Here is a 13,551-nt window from a genome sequence, read left to right on the forward strand (position 1 = left end):
TTTAACTAAATTTATATGGGTAATTCTTTAAAATAAATAAATTTATTATGCTTTTTTTTATATTTTATTTTCTTTTTCTTTTTTTTATGTATGGTCCCAATATCAAATATTAGTTTTTAAAATACAATCATTTAGCTAATTAAAACAAACTATATTATATATACGTGTAAAATTCTAATTTAGGTATACGTTGATATACATAACTATTCATAAGTTAGTTATTAATATTAAAGTGAAAATATATATGTTAATGTGTATTTTGTAAAATAAAAAAATATGATGCATTGATATGTTAAAAGTTAAAAATGTCAAAAGTCAAAATTGGTGTGAGTTAAATCTTAATCTAGCTATGCACTTACCTCATAAAAAACTCCACTCATAACACAGGGACAGAATCTTACAAAAAGCATATAAACTTTGACAGAGGAATAAACAACAGAGGAGTTTTCATTTCAGGTGTTGGTTAATTAGGGTTCGTCGACGCGCAAAGCTCTCGTCCCACACGCACAAACAAAGAGACATTCTTCATCAAACCGAAACGGTATCTCTCAACAGATTTGTGCTCTGCATCTTGAATTGCCAATGATATATGTTTTCTTGGTATGAATTAGAGGTAGGGTAAGGATTATTTGTCTGACACTGCAAATTGGGGTTGTGTATGATGCATTTCTGTTATCATTGTTTCAAACCAAGAAATAAGAAACAGTGATTTAATTGAATTTAGTTCTCGTGTGGCTAGGTCAGATAAACTAAACTAATTCTTGCTGTGCTTGTATATTAGTTTGTTTTCCAGTGGCCTTCTAATTTAAAAGTCTAATTTGCACCTGATCATCAGAAATAGCCCAATGAGATTCAATGATTAAGTGGTTAAATTATATTATCTCTCTTGATTTTGTGTATGCCCTAAGAACTCGGCTGATCATTCTGAAGATAACAGTTATATCGATTTGAATGCCTATCTTGAGAAGAAATATAGTTCAATGTCTATGTCATAAGAATGTGCCTCAATCAATTAGTATATATGTTGAATGGTTATTGCTGAATATGTTCTAGGACAACTGCAAGAAAGATTCTCAAACTCAAGAGTCTAAGTATTACTTCACATGAGAAAGAAAATTAAGTCATAAAAATTAAATATATGCCATAAGAATGTGCCTCAATCAATTAATATATATGTTGAATGGTTATTGTTGAATATGTTCTAGGACAACTGCAAGAAAGATTCTCAAACTCAGAAGTCTAAGTATTAGTTCACATGAAAAAGAAAATTAAGTCATAAAAATTAAATAATTAGAAATTGATAAATATCAAATTTCTATGTACAATCCTCTAATTATGTTTGTTAATATTTGTCTATCGTCTAATATCTGATTTATTTTCTGGAGATTTTTACAAATAAGAGATGTACTTAGATTGACCCCTGTTGAGTATGATCTATTCTCAGACATTCTTTAAAAAATACACTGCTCCAAATTCAACTGACAAAACCAAATGAAATTTGCAAAAAGATTTTGCAATTAAAAGAAACAGAGAGCATTCCAAAAAAAAAACTGCACCTCAATTAAATGAAAAAAGTATAATTTGGAGCACATCTTGTATTTTGCAGCCCAATAAAAAAAAATCTTAATTACAACCCTAATTCCACACCACCCAACGGCACCACCGGGACAACCGTCGACCTGCAACGCGCGACCACCGCACGAACGCACAAACCGCCACCACCGCGCCACGTCCTCTGCCCAATCGCCACCACCGCCGCACTCGTTCAGAGAAGACGCACCACCTCCGCTCCAGAGAAGATGCAATGTGACTGAAACCAAAACGCAACGCGAAACCCTAAAGTGAGTTTATTCCATTTAATTTTCCCCATTCAGAACGATATCTTTTTGGTTAAAACGAAAACTCAACTGAACTCGCCAACTCAGAGCAGACTCGCGAGTTTGAACAAGTTCTTTCCGAGTCTGCCAAATTTACTCAAAAACCGAGTTTACTGCCGAGTTGATTCGCAAGTTTCACAACCATGATTGTAAATTGAATTGAAATCTTCTTGATTGGCTACAATGACAGATTCGAATTTATAATATCAGGGTTTGGCAGATTTTAGTTTCACTGTATTAGATTCATAACCAGTAATTTTCTTTTACCTTATAATATTTCTATTCCTGATCACATACTTGATAAAATGTAATTGATGGATCTGTGTATAATATATGTTTATAGGGTGCTTGGTATACCAGTGTTTCTCCTACCACCTTCTTTTTTTGATAGTTCAACAATTCATACTGTGTTGTGTTTCTTAGTGATATTTTAGTCTTGCATACAAATATATTATCTGGATAGGAGACAAATAGCTTGTGATATTAGTAGCTACTGTTCTCAAGCTTTAATTCCATTGGTGTTACTTTCCCTTAGGATCTGTAGTTACAAGAATCTTAGAATTGATTTGTTTAACACAAGCAGGCCAAATGGACAGTGTAGTTGATTCTCTGAATAATGCCTATCAAGATTTTGTTGCCGCCGCTGCCAATGTGTTAGAAGCGAAAGAAAGTGCCGGTTCTGTTAAAACAACAGCAACAGATACTGCTCTGGAGAACTTTAAGCAGAAGTGGGAATTGTTTAGAGTAGCATGTGATCAAGCTGAGGAGTTTGTGGAGTCTGTGAAGCAAAGGATAGGATCCGAGTGTCTGGTGGATGAGGCAACAAGGCCTGTGGCAGGAAAACCTGGACAAGCTACCATGACTGGTCTTCCTCCCATAAGTGCAGTTCGGTTGGAACAGATGAGTAAAGCAGTTCGATGGCTTGTCATTGAATTGCAGCATGGTTCTGGAGCTAGTTCTGCTAATTCAGCTCTTTCCCATCCCTCAGCTGCATTTGATGCGAGATTTTCTGAAGATGCTACTCAATAGCATTAGGGTAACTGTGATGATTAATGTTACATATTTCTGTATGCTGATCTTGCTTAGGTACTGCTTTAGCTAATATTAAGTATTAGCTCTTTGTTAAGCTGTTAAAGAGTGTAACTTGTGTGCATTGTGCATGAGACAACAATCCTTAATTTTATGTTGGTGATAATTAATGTATTTTATTTTACCCTATAAATTAACATGAGTGAATTTATTAAACACTGTAAAATGTATTCATACAAGTAGTGCAATTCAGAAATTTCATTGACACAAAGACCACATCCAAACTATATACATTGTATTGTAGATAAGAGGACCAACGAAGTATACAACAGATTGATTAAATTAAATTCACTCCAAAATATGAAATAGAACATGTAACCAATTCTTTAAATTAATTCAACTATTAAATATGAAATACAACATGTAGAAATGCCCACAAATTTAAAAGTAATTGGAATATGTAGTTTGAAATAATTTTTTAATATTTTAGTATGGAAAGTCTATATTAATTTTGAAATATTTTGGATTGTTCATTTCAAAATATTTTATAAATATATATTATTAGAAACAGGATGTGCTTCGTAAAACAGTTTAGAATTTATTTAAAAAATTGAAATGATTTTAACAATTGTATCTTTGATTTAAATATTTGTTGCATCTATTTGTATTTAATTATCGAAGGCAACATATCTTTTGAGAAAATTAAGGACCATCCATTCGACCCAATATTTTCACTAGTGCTACCCCCTTTTTTATATATGCACTGTATATTTTTTTGAAAACCTTAGGCCCATTCAGCTGGCCAAACCTTTTACTATTTACCACTACTTCTTTTATTTATAGATCTACCCGTTCTTATTTTGTTTAAAAAGTTTCGGCTCATTCATTAGGTCCAAATCTTCTGCTATTTGCTATTTATTTTTTAAAATATACCATCACCAACGTTTTTTTAAAGTAAAATAAAAAATAAATAAAAATATAATTTTTTACACTAAATTTTAGATACATGTATGATTTTTGAGTATTTATATGACCATTCACATTACCTTCTATTATTTCCAACAAAAATTAAAAAATATATTTTCTTTTAAATAAATTTTACACAAATAGTGAACAATATCGGTGTACCGTTTGTATTATCTTTGTTTACGGTATGATTTGTAAATAATATTAAGCATAATCGTTTCCATTGTGTAGTAGTCCAAACAAAGTGACTTATAAAAAACATAAAATCTTAAAGAAATAAAATTAAAAAAAAATCTAAATTAAAAATATATAACTTAAAAAACTTTTTGATTTTTAGAACTGCATAAACCATAATTTTTCATTGTAAATGAAAATAAGTAGTATTCAGGCCAATCATTGTCGGACAAATTAAAAAAATTCCAAAAATATATTTTTTTATTCATGCATTTTGTATTTTTTCTTTTTCGAGATAAAGTAAATATTTTTAAGAACCCACACTCATTTTCACGTTGGACATTGTATTTTGCAAAGCATAGTTTTAGGTTTTTCTGTAGTTTTAATTGTAACTCTTTTATTTTTTTGAATTTTTTTTTCGTCCCACAATAATCCCGATAGTGACATAGACTTACAAAAAGACTTCACAGTGTTCTACCAAACACTTGAGTCTTACATGATCTATTGTTGAAAACATCCATCTTAAAAATGACACATTATCTTATTTTATGTTTTCAATACTTAATCAAAACTATAGGAGTTAGACTTTTGTTCTAACACATTACTATTACTTTGCTTGAAGTTGTGCACGGTGATGATTGATGCTCATAAGGTGTTATGTGTAGTATTCACTAGTCAACACAAGAATCTTGAATTAAGCAATGCAAACCAAATTATTGTTTGTCAGTGTCTTTAATCCTTGAAACAATTACTAGATGAATTGTGGCGCGCAATTGTTTTTTCTTTTCGTGGCTTGAATCAGTGATACATTTGAAGTTGTTGCAACTTTCATTTGGATCGAACAATCTTTGGTGATTGAATCGTAATAGCATGAACATATTGTTTAAAGATACACTTATGATTCAGTTTCGTTGAATTGTAAATGAGATTTCCTAATTCGAGCATTTCCTTAAGCAACTGTTGAGCATCAATTTTTTAGGTCAAATTCATATGTTAATTTGGAAATATTTAACACAATGAAGAAATTGAAAGTGCAACAACTCCTTACATCAATTTGTTTGGTGCTTTATTCGAATATTGGAGAATAATCTATTGCAAGTGGTGGCAATTGGTACAATAATTAAATTTCATTAGCAATAAAGATAAGTGTCATTCAATTTGAGAATTTTTAATGAATTGAAACAATGAAAGAAGCAAGTGTGTGAACAAATTTCTTATATTTCTTTGAATTGATTTAAAGTGGTTTAATTCTACATGAATAATGTGTATCAATTTTAAACAGTGGTTTTATTCAATGTGAAATTAATTCAAGTATGAGTTGTTCAATTACAAAGTATTTGATTTAGTATAGTGCAATAGCATTCTAGAAAATAACTACAATGCTTGTTTATGTTTTAGTGATATTTGTTAAGTCTTGGTTGTTGTTTGGATGACTTTATTTGCGTGGCAATCTATTGAATGATGGAGTTGGTCCAATCGATGCAATCAATAATTTTATTCAAATCAATTTTGTTTTGTGACCATTTGAACTGAAGTAGTGTAATATTTAAAGAGTGTAAATGTGTTGATTAACTCATATAATTGTTAAATTTTCTTGATCTTTCGGGTGCTATTTTTTTATTCTTAATTGGACTTGAGTCTCTAGTCCATTAATTTCTTTGAGTTCTTAATTTTCTTGTATCCTAATTATGAAATGTAGTTTTATGTGATAACTTATTAGAGAATCTTAACTTGATTTTTTTTAATTATTTATCTTTACTTTGTTTTGCAATTTTCTAGTAATAATTATAAATACCACTACTCATGTTTTTTAAAATACTTTTTTTTGCCATATTTTTACTCTCTTTGTTTTAACATATTTCTTGCTTTTGTGGTTTTTTTACTTGTCTTTAAAGTTTTGTTGTTGTCTTTGAGTTTTAATTTTCTTCACCTCATTAATATAACTTTTATGTATTTATATATTTCACTTTGAATATAATTGTTTGATTGATTGAATGTTCTTCTTAAGAATTAAAGAGAACTTTGAGTAAGAGTGCTTAACTTTCAGGATATATGTATGACTAATTGAGTAAATACTTAGTGAGCACTTAGGTCATATGTTTTTTTTCTTAATTGTGCTAACTATTTGTTTGTGTAGATACTTTTGATTTTTTTTTACGAGATGGATGACATGTTGATATTTGAAAATCAAATTTTCACATTTGGATGTAAAATTGATCATGGATCATATTTTTCATAGGAGAGAAAAAATGAAAAACTTCATCCATTCATTGTTAATTGCCATGATTTTCATATTGTTACTTTGTGTTATTACATGTTTGTAGGATATGCTACAAAATGGTGGAATCAAAGACACCTTGTGTTGAAATTGAGAGAAAATCGTAAATTTTAAATTGACATTTCTTGGTTCAGACGAAATAAGCAATGCCACTCGATCTTTATCAAACTGAAAAAAAAATCTTTTTTCCATAGATGAGGATCCCACTAGGGCACCTTCAACTTCTAATACGCTACAAAAACTATATCAGAATTATTTTCAACGAGTCCATGGGATGAAGTCCCATTTTTTCAATTAGGTTCATGTAGAGAACAAAGATCTTGAATAACTGATTTGACAAAACAACTCAAAAGATGAAAAAAATGTTAATTTCTTCATACTCATTCCAAGTTCAAAATATCATTTGTACAAATAAAATTCTCTCGTCAGATGATTTATTCTTCACATAAATAGAGATACAATCTATGGAACAATTACTTAAAAGTACATTTTGTAAGACAATCTTCTTTTTTATTGATAAGAAAATATTCATGATCCTTATCAAAATGAACGGATCTTAAGTAAGATAAAAAAATTCCAAATTTATTTATAAAATAGAAAGCTTTATTAATATTTATGATAAATAAAATTGTACAATATTAATTCACAGTGTCATTGTTAATGTGAGAAATGAATAACAACAATAAACTTGAATATTACTTGAAATGAATTTATATTTTACTATTGAGAAAAAAAAAAGAGAAAAACGAAATGAGAAGAAAAAATATATAAAAAGTATTCCTATTTAATTATCTTTTATGATATACAGACTTAATTCTAAAATATTTATTGTCCACCAAATTGACATCTACAACTATTGGTATAGTCTTTATAGCTGTGGACTTGTCATCTAGTTGTTCCCTCACTTTTTTCTTTCTGCTTTTTTGGCTATCTTCCTTTCCATGTGCTTTTGCTTATAGCTTCTATTCCAGACCTAAGGTACAATCATCACCCCTTTATTTCCCACAACCTTATAACCACTAATCATTTTTTCTCAAACACACTGTTTCTTCCCCTGTCACTGCTTTTCCCTTCACACTTACTTTTTAACTTAATACTTCTTATTTTAATTCTCAATCATTCTTTTTTTCACTCAAATCACTTTTTTAAACAGTAACAAAAATTCTTAAATGCCTTATTGCCACTAACACCTCGTTTTTATATTTTAAAAATTTCAATTTATTCCAAAAGTTCTGTTTAAATATGAGTATTCTGTCATTTTCATTTTCTGAAGATACCACCACTCTGTGCACACATTGGCAGAGAGAGAGCATAGACCCACATTTCTTTTTGCAACTCTTCAAAATAGTAAAAAGTGAATTGACAAGCCTTTTTATACACTTGCACACATCACACTTTTTAAGACTAATCTAAAAACAAAAGTCCTCAATCATTCATTCATGTCATCCAAGAAAGAGAATAAGAAAATAAGTTTGTTGTATTCTATTTTATTTATTAATATTACAAGCTTGTAATTCAATTCTATAAAATCAATTCATGAACTAAGATTTATATCTTTTTATATACAATAAAATCCTCTTATTTTTATTTGTAGTCGATGTGAGATCTCAAATATCCATAGCTAATCATGTTATTGATCAGAAGTAAATAGAGAAACTTGGTTGTGAAAAAATATTTGAATATGAAATGAGAAGTGTTTTAAGTTGAAAAGAGATGGTTAAAAGAAGCATGAGAGACAAAGGGCACACATAAAAGGACAGAAAGGCACTGTTTCTCTTTTGCTGAGTTCTAGAAGTCCCACACAGCAGAAGCAAAACCAGCAACACCAACAAACGCTGCACCACCATTCATTAAAGCCATTCACAGGTCCCAGAGACCAACACCCAAACCCTTGTCGCAATGGCCGAAGAGAAACAGCAGCAACAAGAAGAAGACACTCACAAGCTGTTGCGTTCGTATTTAGGGCTAAGCTTCTCCATGTTTCTAGCCACGCTGGCAAACAACTCCGTGCCGGCGCTGCAGGGAAAGGTGCGCATGCTGTCGCAGCGGGCGGCGGAGGCGGCGGAGGAGCTGCGCCAGATGAAGTCGCGACGGCAGGAGGACTCGAAGGCGAACGCTCGCGTGGTGGAGATCTTCGCGTCGCACCGGAACGCGTGGCAGGCGGAGGAGAAGCGCCTGCTGCAGCAGATCGACGCGGCGGCGGAGGAGATCGCGCGCCTGCGGGGGCGCGTGGTGGAGCTGGAGGAGTGCGTGACGCGTGCGGAGAAGGAGGTGGGTGAGCGGGACGAGATGATTGGGTTCATGTCGCGGAGGATCGAGGAGGAGGGATTGGGTGGCAGGGAGCAGTATGGTAAGAAGAGTGGGGAATGGTTTCAGAAGGAGGAGGAGGAGGAGGAGGAAGAGGATTTGGTGGGGTCCACTAGGAGTTTGGAAGAGGAGATTGAGGTTATCTATGAACAGCATAGTCAACATTTTGGAAACAATGGCTTTGATTCTGAGTTCATGGCCTCTGCTTCCAAGTTCTGGTCTGAGAAAGCCTCGCTTTGGCAGGTTTGTGGATTTCTCTTTAACTTGGTTGACTTTGATTACGTTTTTTTCGCTGAAATTTTAGATGAGTGTGTTTAAATTGGCTTATTTTGATTAAATAATTGCTTCTTCTTGTCTTACTTTTCGGTAAAGGTTCATAATCAACACATGCATAAGACAATTTGAAGTTTACAGAGACAAAAGAAAATGGTGCTTGCAATTTTAATTTACTTAGTTTTGGATTAAATATGTTTTTAGTCGTTTCATATCATGGCAGTATTCGCTTTCTGAAAAGCAAACTTTTTTTGGTCTCTCCTAGTTATAAAATTGTGTGATGTGTGGTCCTGTCATTCACAAAAAATTGTCACTGTTCAATATCTCTCCTCATCCTTGAAAACTAAGAATTACTCATCACCCATTTTTACACTCGAGAGACGATAATAGAAAATATTTTTGAGGTATTAAAACTCATTTATAAGGGAGTAGAAAGATATTTAATTCATTTTTTTCTAAAAGTGGAAGATAGTTAATACTTTTATCATGGTTAAAAAGTGGGCTATGGCGAAAAGTTTTTTTCTTTTTCAAGGACGATGACCTGGTTTAGGATTCTGGGTCAGGATGTTTCTGCTCCGTTCTAACCTTGTGGTGGACTGTTCATTTACCGCACCACTTTTTACTCGATTTTTAAGGTTATAGCTTTAGGAGAGTACGACATAACTTTTGCTCTAGACATCACTTTTCTAAGAGGAAAAAGAAATGGCATATGTAATGGCAACTTGGGGGTCCGAGAGGCCTTCTTTTTCCCTTTGGAGTTTAGATGTAGTTGGTTAGGTTTCATAATGTTCGCCATGGTGGAGCCATGGACCATCCAATTGTTATTTGTCTACTTCTGTCCTTTGCTTGTAGCAATCTGTCCCCTATTGCATGTTATGCTGCTCTGCATGCCTGGTCCACTTTACTTTCAGGCAGTAGTCACCATTCTTATCCGGTGCTGAAATATAGGGCCTTTATTCTCTAGGTTCTTCATTGTCTGTGCTGGGGACATGGTTGCTAATCGCTTAAGTTATTGGTGTTGGTTGGTGGTTCATGCATGTTTTGATTATATTATGCATACCCCAAAGAAACCATAGTCTGCATTATGGAGAGTGTACGTTGAATTGCATTCACAAATGATGAAAAGTGTACGTTGGTTCCAAACGAATTTTTTAGCAGAACTGAAAAATATGACCTTTTTTTTTTAGTTTGCAATCGATGAATTCTAAACTCACCCTTAGTATGCATTGATTGACATGGAAAAGGTCTAGCTCTGCTCTTTGCTGCTGGTATCAGGGTCTCGCAATCTTTTACTCTTTGCTATTGCAAACAGCAGTTGGCAAACACATGTTTTATTCTTCGAGAGTGGTTGACGAAGGAAATATACGACAGGCTAGGGATATTTTTAAAGCACCCACTAGGGAGAAATGAATTTCTTGTTTTATTAGATTTAGACTTTGGGTAGAAGTGGGTTTGAAATAATTGATGTTAGAAAATTGATTTGTTTTTGGAAATGATGTTTTGAAAGCGAGTTTAGGAATAAATGATTTTGTTTAGATGATAAAGTGAAATCTCCTTTAAATTGTAAATCGATGATAAAGTGAAATCTCCTTTAAATTGTAAATCGCATGAGTATGAAGTTGTTGTATATTTATCTCTACTGTATAAACCGGACTGAATCCGTCTGGTGTCCAGTCCTTTAGAACCATAAAATCCATTTTCAACTGAACCAGTTAAAAATCCGGCTTAAAACTGATTCAAAACAAGTCTACAGTTTTTTCTAAAATATTTTTAAATGTTATTTTGATTTTTTTCCCTTAAAAATAAAATAATGTAAAGTATTTGTCATTTTCTTTTCGAGTAACTTTTTATTTTCAAAAAACATTATTATGTATGTTGAACCTTAAATATTAATATTATGATATATTTGATTTTTATGTGTATTTTGAATGTTAAAAACTTATAAAATATGTTATTTTTAGTTTTTAGTATTATTAAGTTATGATGTTATATTTCTCTATTGTTATTTTATATATTTTTTAATTATTTGTATTATTTTATTAATACGTGTGATCAATGAACCTTCATTGACAGTCTCAAAACATAGATATTTATTTGTTCGCTCCTATTTCTATTAATTAAATTGTCCCATAAATATTTTTTGGTTTTTTGTTTCTAAAATATCATTTTGTTGAGTATTATCAACCAATAATAAATCACATGAAATGGTCTAAGCAAACTAGGTATTCATTAAAATCGATTAATCAGTGATCCCCCATTAACTATTTCATATTGCAGACTAGTGATCAATGCAAACTCTAACCTTTGGAAAGTATAAAAGAACCCACCATCCTACCTAAATTCTTAAAGGCACTAAGTGAGAAAACTTTTGTTTCAAAAAGTACCAAGAAGATCTAAGCTCATTTGACTTCATATTTCATTACACCTGAAATAAAAACCATTATGTTAGTTTTCTCAATGTTTTACCAGGCAACTTTTAAGGAACTACTTGTCCACATACTTCTCTTTCAATTTCTGACCTGTAAATGTCTACTCTTCCAGGATGTACAGTACGAATCCCTTGAATCAATGTATAATACAAAGCATTTCGTTGCAAGGTAAATAATTGATAGTGTAAATGCAGATAACTTCTGAAGCATTTGGAATCATATCCAACTAAACGAATTTTTTTCCCCCCAGAAGGGAGTCTCCCTGGAAGGTAGATGGTGATTCTGCTGGAGTTTCCTCTAAACTTAAATTACTTGAGCAAGACTTACTAAATCTAGAGAAGATTGGTAAAAATGATCCTTCCAAGGTGTCATCTTTGATTAAGAAGCAGGCAAAGAGATATCAAGGGCTTTCAGAAAAAATAGAGGATTTATGCCGAAGAATAGTAAGTAACTCATGTCTTATTTCTTCTTTTGTTTTAGGTGTTGCTATGTTGCAAATTGTAATTGATCTAAAAGTTGAAATCATAATAATTCTTTTCTCTTTTTGCTTTAAATACTTAAAAACCTTTAATTAATTGTGAGGCACTGCCTGTATATTTTGAAATGTGTCTTTTGAGGTCAGCTGATATGTAAAGTGTACGGTGTCAACTGCCTATCAATAAACTTCTGTACATCCCGTTAGTTGGTATATGTCCTTTAAAACTCTATTGAGAAGTATAAATTATGGTGATATTCTGAAAATAAATTGTCTGATATGTCAACCTACTAATATAATTTATCATTGGTCCCATGTTGATGGTTGTGTCTATAAATACCATATTTTAATTTAATATTTTGTTCGGGAATTGAATACAGGTCCATGAGTACACATAGAACTATCAATACCATATTTATTGGATGTGATGTATTATGTATATATGTAAAACCAATGGTCAGACTGTCTCTGGGGTGGAGCAAGCTTCGTGCCAACTGATTGATTATATAAGATATTTATTGATGGTTATGTGTGTGGCTATCAACTGCTTCATCCAGGAAATGAAAAATTAAAGCTTGTATTATTTGTTGTGCTGTGCAAGCATGATGCACAACGTTATGGATCGGGGATTGAAAGAGACACCGAAAATCTGATGTTAGTACTTCTGTTTGTAGTGTGGATGTTAGTCTGTTTTGAAGAAACTTGACTTTAAAGTTTACGTTATAGGTAGAGGCACCACCTACTAATGTATTTTCTTCCAAAACAACAGCCCCCCTGCAAGCCTGCTTCTGCTGACATAATCTTATTGCTTCATTTAGTTAAAGTTGGACCCATTTTTCTTTGTCACATAAGACCGATTGCAATTTTGGGCCTGACACCCTTATTTTTGAACAGGCTAATGATCCCTGCGAGCCCTCCCTCGGTTCAGAATTCCGAACCCAAACTCAAACAGAATTTTTATTGGAAGCATTTCGGCTTCAACAGGGGGTATCTGAAACTGGACAGAACCTAGTGTCATTGCAAACTGAAATTGGGAAGAGCAATTACAGAGATGAGTTGAGAAGCGAGACCACACTAACCACAAGACGGTCTTTGGAGTCTACGAGGAACAACTTCAAAGAAATCCAGCGAAATCTGGAGATATGGTTGGCCAGAATTATTGGCGATCTTGAGGGGATTCTTTCACGGGAAGGGGCATCTCGTGTAAGAGAATATTATATTTCTAGATATCCTTTTGTTCAATAGAATCTGAGACTGGTAGCAGTAGGAAGCCTCACCTCTAAAGCTAACAAGCTATCTCTTGTGGGTATGTATATTTTTTCAATTCATAAAAGTGGTAGTTGGATATCCCTGTGAAATGAAATCATACCGCTGCTGCTTATGTTGGCATCTTAAATATCTTCTTCTTCCTCCCCCACGTGGGCATCCATCTTAAATGCATTTTTGTCCATTTGCTGATGGAACCACTCATTTCTGAAAAGCCAAAACAACAACAACAATAACGGTTAAGATGCATTATGTCACTAAACACAAAAGAAACACACATTCACACGCCTTCTATATCCATTTCATTTTACCTAATTTGTTTGTCTCTCCTGTTTTTCTATGACATTCCTTTGCATCTGTCTTGTGTTGTGGAGGACTGCTATCCTTCTTCCACTTTTCAGTTAGTCGTCTTGTCTTAATGACAAGGTTTAGAAATTGAATGCAGTTTGTCGTCAGCAGATTAATGAGATGTATTGG

The 13,551-nt window shown here is 32.7% G+C and overlaps 2 protein-coding genes across 5 annotated transcripts; both read left to right on the forward strand.

Moving 5' to 3' along the window:
* Positions 1-328: 328 nt before the first annotated feature.
* Positions 329-3,099, forward strand: MED32 (mediator of RNA polymerase II transcription subunit-like protein). 3 transcript variants are annotated; one of them, XM_068612749.1, is made up of 3 exons: positions 329-541; positions 1,607-1,841; positions 2,461-3,099. In XM_068612749.1, the coding sequence occupies exon 3, from the start codon at positions 2,466-2,468 to the stop codon at positions 2,904-2,906; it is 441 nt and encodes a 146-aa protein (XP_068468850.1). In that variant the 5' UTR covers positions 329-541; positions 1,607-1,841; positions 2,461-2,465; the 3' UTR covers positions 2,907-3,099. The 3 variants fall into 3 exon arrangements, with proteins under 3 accessions (XP_068468850.1, XP_068468851.1, XP_068468852.1); XM_068612751.1 differs by having other exon boundaries at positions 438-613; XM_068612750.1 differs by lacking the exon at positions 1,607-1,841 and having other exon boundaries at positions 341-541.
* A 4,128-nt stretch (positions 3,100-7,227) lies between these two features.
* On the forward strand, positions 7,228-13,204 carry LOC137811140 (Ribonuclease P protein subunit P38-like protein). 2 transcript variants are annotated; one of them, XM_068612752.2, is made up of 4 exons: positions 7,228-8,874; positions 11,446-11,501; positions 11,584-11,776; positions 12,703-13,204. In XM_068612752.2, the coding sequence occupies exons 1-4, from the start codon at positions 8,224-8,226 to the stop codon at positions 13,051-13,053; spliced, it is 1,251 nt and encodes a 416-aa protein (XP_068468853.1). In that variant the 5' UTR covers positions 7,228-8,223; the 3' UTR covers positions 13,054-13,204. The 2 variants fall into 2 exon arrangements, with proteins under 2 accessions (XP_068468853.1, XP_068468854.1); XM_068612753.1 differs by having other exon boundaries at positions 7,996-8,874; positions 11,587-11,776.
* Positions 13,205-13,551: the final 347 nt, after the last annotated feature.

This window comes from Phaseolus vulgaris, chromosome 2 (assembly GCF_051622355.1).
Source record: "Phaseolus vulgaris cultivar YP4 chromosome 2, ASM5162235v1, whole genome shotgun sequence".
NCBI lineage: Eukaryota > Viridiplantae > Streptophyta > Magnoliopsida > Fabales > Fabaceae > Phaseolus > Phaseolus vulgaris.